The sequence below is a fragment of the Oryx dammah genome, unplaced genomic scaffold (assembly GCF_014754425.2).
Source record: "Oryx dammah isolate SB20612 unplaced genomic scaffold, SCBI_Odam_1.1 HiC_scaffold_1, whole genome shotgun sequence".
In the NCBI taxonomy this organism is placed as follows: domain Eukaryota; kingdom Metazoa; phylum Chordata; class Mammalia; order Artiodactyla; family Bovidae; genus Oryx; species Oryx dammah.
Window position 1 is genome coordinate 91,022,636 of NW_024070185.1, and position 13,444 is coordinate 91,036,079.

The window sequence follows — 13,444 nt, forward strand, 5'->3', positions numbered from 1 at the left end:
GTGTGTGTGTGTGTGTGTGTGTGTGTGTGTGTGTGTGTGTGTGTGTGAGTGTATGCGTGTGTGAGCCCACTAGGTTGCTTCAGTTGTATCCAACTCTTTCTGACCCTATGGAGGACTCTGCCAGGCTTCTCTGTCCATGGGGATTCTCCAGGCAAGAATACTGGAGTGGGTTGCCATACTCTCCTCCAGGAGATCTTCCCTACCCTGAGATTGAACTCACACCTCCCGCATTGTAGGTGGACTGTTTACTGTCCAAGCCACTGGGGAAGCCCAAAGACCTTAATATATATATATATATATATACATATATTCAAATACCTTAAACACTAATCGTATCACAAAATAACAGCCTTTCGACTTAAATGTCGTGTTTCTTCTTTTTAAGTAATTAAATTAGACAATTTCCAAACTTTTGAGGGACTTCTTTAATGAAGAATAGAAATAAATTTATATTCACATAAAAATGGTTTTTAAATAAAACCTATTAAAACATATACTGGCAGTTTTTTTTTTTATAAGAAATTTCAAAAATTAAATCTGAATACATCTTGGTCTAAAAAAATTTCTTGACTATTACAGAGAGGCAACGAGAGAGATTCGATTACTAGCAGAACCAGACCTAGGGAAACTATCGAGTCCTAAAATAGTAAATTGATTTAACTGCTTACGATGTGTGTAAATTTACATAGTGAGTGAGAACTATATTTGGATCATTGCTATTTTGGGGTCCTATAAATTCTCTTCAGTAAAAACAAAATTAAATGCATTGAATTGTCATTAACCCTAACCTAGCCAACCTTAAGAAACAGGAATTTCAACCATATCATTAAGTTACATTTTGCGAGTTTATACTCAGTCCGTTCCTCCCCTCTTCATAAATGGCTAAGTTACCACTGAAAATCTTTCCTATTCCTGAAAATCATACAAATTAAATCATAAAATATATATGCTTTAATTTTTGGCTTCTGGAATTTTTTTTTCTTTCAATATAGCATTTTTTTGAATCATCCATGTTGCCATGTTGCATACACTAGTAATTCATTTCTCTACATTGCTGAGTAGTATTCCATTACATGGATATACTGTATTTAGTCTACCCATTCCCCAGTTGATTGTTTTAGTTTTTGATTACTATGGGGTCCTTCAGTTTTGGGTTCTTATGAATTAAGCTGCTATAAATACTTTCCCCAAGTTTTTGGCAGAATTCTCTTAGGTAAGCTACTAATGGCAACCCACTCCAATGTTCTTGCCTGGAGAACCCCAGGGATTGGGAGCCTGGTGGGCTGCCCTCTATGGGGTCACACAGAGTCGGACACGACTGAAGCGACTTAGCAGCAGCAAGCTACTAGTGAAAATACTGAACCATAAAACATGTGTATGCTTAACTTTATTTTAAAATATCAAATTACATTCAGAATTGATAGTACTATTTGTATATCCATCATTGATGAAGAATATGTCAGATGCTCTATATTGTAGCTGATGACTGGTGTCATTAATCCTTAAAACTTTAGGTATTCTAGTGGGTTTAAAGTATTCTTTCATTTCTAATCAGAGAAAAGAGGTTCTTTTCTTTCTAATCAGAGAAATATATTTTTTTACATGTATAATTTTTTCCTTTTCATCTTTCATTTCCCAGAGGATTTTATTTATTTTTTTTGGTTTCTTTACATAGGTCTCATATATTTCAATAAAATTGTTTTAAAATAATTTATTACAAGTTATATTCTATTGTTTCTTTAAATGTAAATTCTTTTATAATTATAAAAATATAATTAATTTATATAGAGCTTATATCATATGATCTTATTACATTCACTAGTAATTATTTTTTAGCCGTCATTCAATATAGTATTTACTCAGTCATGAGCTCTGTGAATAAAGACCATTTTGCTTCCTGTCCAGTCTTAATCTTTTTAGTGTCTTATAGAACAAAACGGGGTCTAGGTTACAACGCAGGAATGTAGTGAATATCCATAACTTGTTTACAGATTTTAGAGGAAAGACAGTTAATATTCCACCATTAATATAATTTTAATAGTAAGTATTGTCTAGACTCATTTTATCAATTTGAGGAAGATGTGTTCTATTTTTTCGCATTCTCAGACTCTTTAAACATGAATGAATGTTACTTTTTTTCAAAATTTCTAAATATTTTGAGATGATCAAGAGGATTTTCTTATATTTTTTGAAGTAATTACACTGATTAATTCAGAATGGCAATCCACTCCAGTACTATTGCCCAGCGAATCCCATGGACAGAGGAGCCTGGTAGGCTGTAGTCCATGGGGTCACAGAGTCAGACACGACTGAGCGACTTCACTTCACTTCACTTCATAAGCTAACACATTTACATTCCAGAGAGTAAACCTCAGTGATCATGACGTATTAGACTTTATGTATACTACATATTGTTAAACAAGAATAATTAAGAAATTGTTAAGGAACTTTGTGTCTGTAATAATGCATAGTCTATAGTATTATAGTATAGTCTATAGTATGCATAGTATTAGTCTATAATATACATTTCTAGTAATGTTCTTGAGACATTTTGATGACAGTGTTCCTTATATCAGTCTCAAGAATGGGTATAAACCTCTGCTCCTTCTTGTTTCTGAAAAAATTATGTAGAGTTAATATTTTTTCCTTCAGTTTTAAATTTGATTTATCAATAAAATGCTATGACCCTGTGCTTTGCTTTCTGGGAAGCTTTAAGGTAATAGTTGAAATTTATTTAATAGTTATCAGACTGTTCACCATTTTATTGTTTCATTGAGTGTCAGTACTGGTAAACAATCCTGGAGAAGGGAACCCACTCCAGTATCCTTGCCTGGAAAATTTTATGTATAGAAGAGCCTGGTGGGCAACAGTCCATGGGGTCACAAAATGTTGGACATGGCTGAGAGACTAACACATTTATTGGTAAATAAAAAGTTTTACAAGGAGCTCATTTATTTCACTTAAGTTGTTCAATTTACTGTAATTAAATTATTACTGATATAGCTCATTATCATTTAAAATATATATAATTATAAAACCTTCGTCTGTCCTGATACTGGTAATCTGTGTATTCTCTCTCTTTTTCTAATCAGTCTTTTTAAAAGTCAATACATTTTAATAATCTTTTCAAAAAAGCAGACATTGGATTTTTATATTTGCTCTAATTTTTTACAATTATCATTTTATATTGGAATATAGCTGATTTGCAGGTTTCTGGTATACAACAAAGTAACTCAGTTATACATATACATGCACAAACTCTTTTTCAAATACTTTTCCCATTGAGATTATTTCAGAATATTGATCAAGGTTTCTTGTGCTATACTGTAGGTCCCTGTTGGTTATCTACTTTCAAATACAGTAGTATGTATATGACAACGCAGGAACCCAATTTATTCATCCCCTTACTTTTCCACTTTGGTAACCATAAAGTTTGTTTTTAACTCTGTGAGTTCCTTTCTGCTTTGTAAATAAGTTCATTTGTATCTTTTTATTAAGATTCCACATAGAAGTGATTATGATGTTTGTCATTATCTAACATACTTAATATGATAATTTCCAGGTCCATCCATGTTGTTAACAAATGGCATTATTTCATTCTTTTTAATGACTAATATTCCATTGTATATGTGTACCATATCTTTTTTATCCATTCCTTCATCAATCAACATTTAGGCTGCTTCCATGTCTTGCTTATTGTAAACAATGCTGTAATAAACAATAGGGTGCAGGTACACTTTGAAACCACATTTTCCTGCCCAGGAGTGCGATTGTTGAATCGTATGATAGCTTTATTTTTAGTTTTTTTCAGGAACCTTCATACTGTTCTCCATACTGGCTATACCAATTTACATTCCCAGCAACAGTGTAGATGGGTTCCCTTTTTGCCACATTCTCTCAGCATTTATTGTTTGTAGACTTTTTGATGATGGCCATTCTGACTGCTATGAGGTGATCTCATTGTAATTATAACTTGCATTTCTCTAATAATTAGTGAAGCTGAGCATCTTCCCACGTGTCTTTTGGACATCTCTATGTCTTCTTTAGAGAAATGTCTATTTAGGTCTTCTGCTCACTTTTTGATTGAGTTATTCATTCTTTTGGCGCTGAGCTGAGTGTGCTGTTTGTAAATTTTGGAGATTAATCCCTTCTTGGATGCATTGTTTGCAAATATTTTCTTCCATTCTGTGGATTTTCTTTTCTTTTTGTTTATGGTTTCTTTTGCTGTGAAAAATATTTGAGCATAATTAGGTGACATTTGTTTCTTTTTGTTTCCATTATTCTAGGAGATGGATCAAAAATATATTGCTGCAACTTATGTCAAAAAGCATTGTAATATACAGTGCACGTATGTTTTTTTCTAAGAGTTTTATAGTATCCGGTCTCAGATTTAGGTCTTTAATCCACTCTGAGTTGTTCTTGTGTATGGTATGACCAGATGTTTTAATTTCATTTTTTACATGTAGCAGTCCAGTTCTCCAGAATCATTTATTGAAAAGACTGTGTCTTCTGCATTGTATATTCTTGATTCTTCATCACAGATTAGAGGAAATGCTTTCAAGCTTTTCAACATTGAGTATGATGTTAATTGTAGTTTTGAAATATGTAGCCTGTATTTTGTTGAGACATGTTCCCTCATTGCCCAATTTCTAGAGAATTTTTATCATAAATGTTTGTTGAATTTGGTCAAAAGCTTTTTATCATCTATTGAGATGATCATATGGTTTTTAGTCTTCAATGCGTTATTGTGGTGTAACACACTAATTGATTTATGGATATAGAAAACTGCTTGTATTCTTGGGATAAATCCCACTTAATAGTGTTGTATGATCCTTAAAGCAGAGACATTACTTTGCCAACAAAGGCCCGTCTAGTCAAGGCTATGGTTTATCCAGTTGTCATGTATGAATGTGAGAGCTGGACTGTGAAGAAACCTGAGCACTGAAGATTTGATGCTTTTGAACTGTGGAGTTGGAGAAGACTCTTGAGAGTCCTTTGGACTGCAAGGATACCCAACCAGTCCATTCTAAAGCAGATCAGCCCTGGGTGTTCTTTGGAAGGAATGATGCTAAAGCTGAAACTCCAGTACTTTGGCCACCTCATGTGAAGAGTTGACTCATTGGAAAATACTCTGATGCTGGGAGGGATTGGGGGTAGGAAGAGAAGGGGACGACAGAGGATGAGATGGCTGGATGGCATCACCAACTCTATGGACATGAGTTTGAGTGAACTCCGGGAGTTGGTGATGGACAGGGAGGCCTGGTGTGCTGTGATTCATGGGATTGCAAAGAGTTAGACACGACTGAGCGACTGAACTGAACTGAACTGATGATCCTTTAATATACTGAAGGGATTCCATTTGCTAGTATTTTGTTGAGAATGTTTGCATCTATAGTCATCAGTTTACTGGCCTGTAATTTCTATTTTTTGTAGTATCTGGTTTTGGCATCATGGTGATGGTGGCCTCATTGAATGAACTTTGGAATGTTTCTTTCTCTGTATTTTGTTTTGGAATAGTTTCAGAAGGATGGCTTTCCTGGTGACTCAGTGGCAAAGAATCCACCTGCCAATGCAGGTGATATGGGTTCAATCTCTGGGTCAGAAAGACCCCCTGAAGAAGGAAATGACAGCCCACCAACTCTTCTCTAAATATTTGAGAGACTTAGCCTGTGAAACCATCTGGTTTTGGACTTTTGTTTGTTGGAAATTTATAAATCACAGTTTCAAATTCAGTACTTGTGATTGGTTTGTTCATATTTTCTATTTCTTCCTAGTTCATTCTTGGGAGATTGTAATTGTCTAAGAATTTGTCCATTTCTTTTAGATTGTCCATTTTATTGGTATATCATGCCATGAGTAATCTATTATGATATTGTATATTTCTTTAATGTCAGCTCTAACTTCTTTTTCATTTGCTATTTTATTGATTTGGGCCCTCTTCCTTTTTCTCTTGATGAGTCTCACTAACAGTTTATCAATTTTGTTTCAAAGAACCAGCTTTTAGCTTCATTAATGTTTTCTATTGTATTTTCATCTCTATTTCATTTATTTATGCTGTTATCTTTATGATTTTTGTCCTACTAATTTTGGGTTTAGTTACTTCTTTAGTTACTTTAGGGTAAGGTTAGATTGTTTATTAGAGATTTTTCTTGTTGCCTCATGTAAGATTGTATTGCTATAAACTTTCCTCTGAGAACTACTTTTTCTCTGTCTCATAGGTTTTGAATTGTGATACTTTCATTGTCATTTGTCTCTAGGTATTTTTTAATTTCCTCTTTGATTTCTTCAATGACAAATTGATTGTTTAGTAGAAGTTCTTTTTTTTTTTTTAGTCTCTACATATTTATGTTTTTTAGGCTTTTTAAAAAATTGATTACTAATGTCATAGTCTTGTGTTCAGAAAATATGCTTGATATGATTTCAACTTTCTTAAATTAACCAAGGCTCATTTTGACACCCAGAATATGATCAATCCTGAGGAATGTTCCATGTACATTTGAAAAAAAAAAGACATTCTTCTGCTTATGATGGAATGTTCTACAAATATCAATTAAGTTCCCCTGTAAGTATCAAATAATTATGGGAACACTTTCTTCAAATTCTAAAAGTACAGGAGGCAATGATCAAGTCCATCCCCAAGAAAAGAAATGCAAAAATTCAAAATGGTTGTCTGAGGAGGCCTTACAAATAACTAAGAAAAGAAGAGAAGCAAAAGGCAAAGGAGAAAAGCAAAAATATACCATCTGAATGCAGAGTTCCAAAGAATAGCAAGGAGAAATAAGAAAGCCTTCCTCAGTGATCAGTACAAAGAAATAGAGGAAAACAATAGAATGGGAAAGACTAGAGACCTCTTCAAAAATTAGACACACCAAGGGAACATTTCATGCAAAGATGGGCTCAATAAAGGACAGAAACAGTATGGACCTAACAGAAGCAGAAAATATTAAGAGGTGGTAAGAATACAAAGAAGAACTATACAAAAAAAGATCTTAATGACCCAGATAACAATGATGGTGTGATCACTCACCTAGGGTCAGACATCCTGGAGTGCAAAGTCAAGTGGAATTTAGGAAGCATCACTATGAACAAAGTTAGTGGAAGTAATGAAATTCCAGCTGAGTTATTTCAAATCCTGATGTGGTGAAAGTGCTGCACTCAATATGCCAGCAAATTTGGAAAACTCCGCAGTGGCCACAGGACTGGAAAATGTCAGTTTTCATTCCAATTCCAAATAAAGGCAGTTCCAAAGACTGTTCAAACTACTGCACAATTGCATCCATCTCACATGCTAGCAAAGTAATGCTCAAATTTCTCCAAGCCAGGCTTCAGCAATACATGAACCGTGAACTTTCAGATGTTCAAGCTGGATTAGAAAAGACAGAGGAAGCACATATTAAATTGCCAACATCTGTTGGATTATAGAAAAAGCAAGATAATTGCAGAAAAACATCTATTTCTGCTTCATTGACTACACTAAAGTTTTTAACTGTGTGGATCACAGAAAACTGTGGGAAATTCTTCAAGAGACGGGAATACCAGACCACCTTACCTGCCTGATGTGAAAGTTGTATGCAGGTCAAGAAACAACAGTTAGAACTGGACACTGAACAACAGGACTGGTTCCACATTGGGAAAGGAGTACGTCAAAACTGTATATTGTCACCCTGCTTATTTAACTTATATGCAGAGTACATCATGTGAAATTCCGGGCTGGAGGAAGCCCAAGCTGGAATCAAGATTGCTGGGAGAAATATCAGTAATCTCAAATACACAGATGACATCACCCTTATGGCAGAAAGCAAAGAGGAACTAAAGAGCCTCTTGATGAAAGTGAAAGAAGAGAGTGGAAAAGCAGGCTTAAAATTCAACATTCAAAAAACAAAGATCATGGCATCCAGTCCCATCACTTCATGGCAAATAGATGGGGAAACAATGGGATCAGTGACAGACTTTTTTTTCTTGGGCTCCAAAAATCTGCAGATGGTGACTGTAGCCATGAAATTAAAAGACACTTGCTCCTTGAAAGAAAACCTATTTCCAACCTAGACAGCATATTAACAAGGAGAGACATTGCCAGCAAGGTCTGTCTAGCCAGTAGTCATGTATGGATATGAGAGTTGGACCATAAAGAAGGCTGAAGAACTGATTCTTTTGAATTGTGATGCTTGAAAACACTTCAGAGTCCCTTGGAGTGCAAGGAAATCAACCCAGTCCATCCTAAAGGAAATCAGTCCTGAATATTCAGTGGAAGGACTGATGCTGAAACTGAAGTTCCAGTACTTTGGCCACCTGAGAGAAGATGTGACTCATTAAAAAAGACCTTGATGCTGGGAAAGACTGGAGGCAGGAGGATAAGTGGATGACAGAGGATGAGATGGTTGGATGGCATCACTGACTAAATGGACATGAGTTTGAGCAAGCTGGAAATTGGTGATAGACAGAGAAGCCTGGTGTGTTGGAGTCAATGGGGTCACAAAGAGTTGGACATGACTGAGCAACTGAACTGATGAGTTCAAATCCTTGTTGTTCTAGGGTCAACTGTAATTTTGTTATTGGTTTTTAATTCAATTTCTTTATGATCAAAGAATATTCCTCAGAGATTACATACAATTTCATGGACCATGCTTATGCATCACTTTAAAATCTCATATATATAATAATGTGTTTCCTGTTTCAGAACACTTAGGGGAAAAAAAAGTTTATAACCATGGTTGAAAAAAAAAAAAATTCACCAGTGTATAAATGTACATTGGCTAGATCTAAGCCTAGAGATTTACATATAGTAGGACAAGTAATTTTAATACACATCCCCAGTCAAGAAATACTAGGTCAGATAACTTAATAGTCAATACATCTTAAATTTTATTCAATTAATTCATTCAAATTTTTGTAGAGTGGCAAACGTGTGCCAGGTTTTTTGCTGGGAACTAAAATTGTAATGAAGCTACCAAGATACTTTTTTTAAAAAAACTATATTTTATTAGTATTATTTATGCAATGTCAAAAAAGTAAAATGATTTGTGGGCATGTGTGTTTTTTAGGTGTATGCATGTGTGTGTCTGTGTGTGTGTGTAAAACTGAAACTCATGATCATCAGTGACTTTATTTTTATAATATAATAGGCTAATGTATAAATATATTCCTTTAACAGATCTTATTATGTGCCTTAGTTAAAATAAATAAGAAATAGATATAAAATGTTTCTTTGTCAGCATAAACATGCATTTATATTGCTAAGACAAATAGAAATTACTTTATAACACCAGTTTTATTTATCTTGAAAACATCAAAATCCATATCAATAATTGTGGTAACCACTGACCAACACACACATACACACATTCGCATCTCATGGAAAAACCATTTATTAATTGGGATTCGGTTAAATTCTGAGATTATTTTGAGGATCTGGCCTTACCTAGGCATAGTCTTTTTAAGACTGTATCTTATAATTCTTACAGTGTCTTATAGTTCAATTTTAAAAGTCTTTGGAACACAAAGTGGGGAAAATTTCACTAATGGTTTCACATTAAAAATAAATCATAAATGTCAATATTTAAGATATGTCAATTGAGTTTTTTTCTGAAAAATCTTTACCCACCTTATTTTAATTATGTTGAAGTTTGTGCTAAAAACATGTATTTACTGCTCTCCATTTTTCTGTGTTGAAGTAATCTTACATAATAAACAGATCTAAGAATGCAAAATATTTCTCTAGCTTGCAGTGGCAAGTGTTTATGTGTAATAATGATCATTAAATAGAGTGATTTTATATAAATTGATTAAAACTTTTCCCTCTTATTTTAATAGCCAAAAAATAAACTTTGGAGCATATGATAATTACGTTCCAGGTAAGAAAGAGTTCATTTTAAAAGAAAATGTAAGTAATTTTAGGGATAAGTAATATAACAACAGCTGTTATGGAGCATTATTAAAAATCAACTTTTAATTTTTCAAGCACTTTTATGATGGGTTCAGTAAATACTTTCTAAAGATATTTTGTCTTTAATTCAAAGAAAATTAAGTAAATATGTTTAGCAACATAAATAAGAACATATTTACATATTAGAACTCAAAACAATCAGAAAATCTTACATGAAAAGCAGTGTAAAAAATGGATAAACAACTTCTCATCTGTGTCAGAAATGTCTTCTGCTACATTCCTGATACTCTGTACTGGACTTATAACTGACAAAGAATTCATTACTTGACAAGGTCAGTCAATCTGATGTTGAAGTGTAAGTAAGTGTTAGTTGCTTAGTTGTGCCCAGTTCTTTGTGACCCCATGGACTGCAGCCCACCAGTCTACTCTGTCCATGAGATTTTCCAGGCAAGGATACTGGAGTGGGTTGCCATTTCCTTCTCCTTCTCTGATATCAAGTAATCAATTTTAACTCATATATTGAACTTAAACACATCTTTCATTTTGCATATTTTCTCATTGATTCTGCTTCTGTCTTTAGAATGACAAGTCTCATATATAGCATGTTTTGTACATATTTAAATTGAGTGAACATATCTCTTTCACTGGCCTCATTGGTAACTTTAATGTTTTTAACTGTTTATATTATAGTTTCTATGTAACTCAACCATCATAATCATAATTCTGTAGGTACTCCTTATCAATTTTGTTCATTAGTATATCACTTATAATAGTGCAGTTCTTGGGCATATAACATTTACTCTTGTAGCTTAGAAAATGATTAATAATTAAGAATATCTTAGACTCAATCATATATTTACTGATTATTTTAAACAAGAAATGTGCTAAGTGCATTGGAAGCTACAGAAGTATTTACCACATCTTCTGTTCTCAGCAGAATTGTATTCCAACCAAAAGAGTATTAAAAAGAAAAATCTAGAATGGAGAGATAGAAGGATTAAGAAGAAACAGTAAAACTGCTTCTTTCTACTTACATTACAGACTATATTAGTTTCACAGTGACTATATAGCTAACCATAAAGCTGGTCAAAATTTTTAAATGATCAAATTTAATTTCCTCATATTAATAAAAAAATTTTCAAATATTACCAAATGCATGAAACCATAATTTAAATCATTTATTTATTCATTTACATACAATTACCTTACTGCCATTTTAGACCTGATAAAATTCTATTTACTCTGAGATGTATACTTATTTTTTGTTTTTTTATTTCAGTCAGTGAATTAAGCAAAAAATCATGGAATCAGCAACACTTTGCCCTGGTATTTCCCAAACCACCAAGGCCAGGAAAAAGAAGGAGATCAAAACCTTCCCAACTACGAGAAGGTATAAGTCCTGTGAGTATTGAAAAAGTTATATAATGTTACTCATAATAATCTTAAAATCATGAATATTTTATATATGTTATAGATCAGGGCTGACCAATGGGATTTCTGTGATGATGGAAGTATTTGATACCTTTACATTCTAATTCCAATATTGCTACTGAACATTTGAAATGAGACTAGTGCAACTGAGCATTTGGATCTTATAATTCAATTGGATTCAGTTCACATGAGGCTTTTAACTAGCATACTGGACCATACATGTGTGTTAAGTCGCTTCAGTAGTTTCTAACTCTTTGCAACCTTATGGACTGTAGCCCACTGGACTCCTCTCTCTATGAGATTCTCCAGGCAAGAATACTGGAGTGGACTTCCATGCCCTTCTCCAGGGGATATCCCTAACACAGGGATCTAACCCCCATCTCCTACGCCTCTTAAATTAGGAGGCAGCTTATTTACCACTAGTGCCACCTGGGAAGTCAATGAATAGTACAACTAAAGGTAATTCAATTTTACTACTTGGAGAAAGTAGATATATTTTCTTTGCATTTCACTGTATAAAAAATATTCCCATATTTTCTATCAAATATTAGTTCAGCAATACCACATTACAGAAAATATGTATCCAAGAAACATAGAAATCTGGATATCCTAATGTTACAGTTAGTATGAACATTCAGAAAATATTCCTCAGCTGGAGATATCCCCTCATTAGAATCATAGAGTTACATCATACACTGAGAAAGTTTCAATGCTTTCTCATTTCCAGAAATACATAATTCAGAATTCTGAGCATTAGAAGATTAATATTTTCCAATGTTTCTGGGATCATCATGGAATATGAAAAATTTCAAGAAAAGTTTTCACCAAATGATGTATCTTCAACTCTTGTTGATGTAACCCCAAATTTTTTTTTTTTTTTTTTTCATTTTCCTTTTTTTTTTTTTTTTTCCTTTCTTGGTTGTTTTACCATTCATTAACATTCTTTCCAAAATTTGTTATTTTTGCAGTTAAGTTTTTAAAAATATTTGACTAGGAGTTGAAAACAGAATACACCATTCTGCAGAAACTAGTTGTTAATGAAAGATTATTGCTTTCATTATTTCATGTTCTTAGCTGATGTTCAAATTATATCTTGTCAAAGAGAAGAGTACCAGGCTTTTAATTTTAACCACAGGTAGCATTCAAACTGCCAGAGACCTTGAACGTGACAATAGAGACCAGGATATGCTTGAACATAAAACTCTTAGATATTAGAGAATAATTAGTTCCTGAGTTAGCATAGAAATGGCAAGTGGGTAAGATATTCCAACAAGCTTCAAGAAAGCAAAGTTTAAAAAAAAAAAAGTCTCTCATGATTGTGAAAAGAGCTTATGATATGTCATTAGAAAGTGGAGGTTTCTGAGAATTTTAACATAAATCTTGAGGAAATTATGAAGGTCCTCTAAATTAAGATTAGCCCCAAATTGAGGTATGGCTGTCCTTTAGTACAACAAGGAACACATTTTTTTAAAAAGCACAATAAACTATGTAAACTACCATTTATCCTCTATTTATCAAAATCTAAAATCTTTTCATGGTCAAAGTTGAATGCATTCAATATCTGGTAAAAAGGGCTGTGTAATTCACACACAAATTGTTCATCATTATTCTAACCAATATTTCAGAATTATGATGCAGAGAAGTTAAGGGGAGATCGTAAACCACCTTTATGGATGCACCGTTCTTTAATGAGAATTTCTGAGAGACCATCTGTTTATTTAGCTGCCAGGAGTCAGCATCCCCAGAAAGCAACTCCTCCCTCCAAGGAGGATGCTAAAAAGGCAGCTAAACCTTCATCTTTGATGCTTAAGAAAAGTAAAGAAGATAAGGACAAATCAGATTCAGAAGCAGAGTCCACAGTTTCAAAGGAAAAACCCAGGAAACTTTCAAAAGCTCAAGAAGAGAAACCAGATGAAAAGAAAGATTTAAAAAAAGAGAGAAAAGATTCAAAGAAGGGCAAGGAATCAGCGACAGAATCTGAAGATGAAAAAGCAGGTGGAGAGAAAGGTGCTAAAAAAGATAGGAAGGACTCAAAGAAGCGCAAGGAGTCTCCTTCAGAATCAGGAGGTGAAAAAGGAGATGCAAAGAAAGATTCCAAAAAAGATAAGAAAGATTCAAAGAAGGGCAAGG

The 13,444-nt window shown here is 33.6% G+C and overlaps 1 protein-coding gene across 1 annotated transcript in view; it reads left to right on the plus strand.

The window, feature by feature from the left end:
- CYLC2 (cylicin 2) overlaps window positions 1-13,444 on the plus strand; it is a 162,169-nt gene that overhangs the window by 148,371 nt on the left and 354 nt on the right. The window contains 4 exon segments of the mRNA XM_040237485.1: window positions 9,811-9,851; window positions 11,163-11,284; window positions 12,940-13,442; window position 13,444. The exon segment at window position 13,444 is cut by the window's right edge and continues 354 nt beyond it. Coding sequence (XP_040093419.1) covers window positions 9,811-9,851; window positions 11,163-11,284; window positions 12,940-13,442; window position 13,444 — 667 coding nt within the window.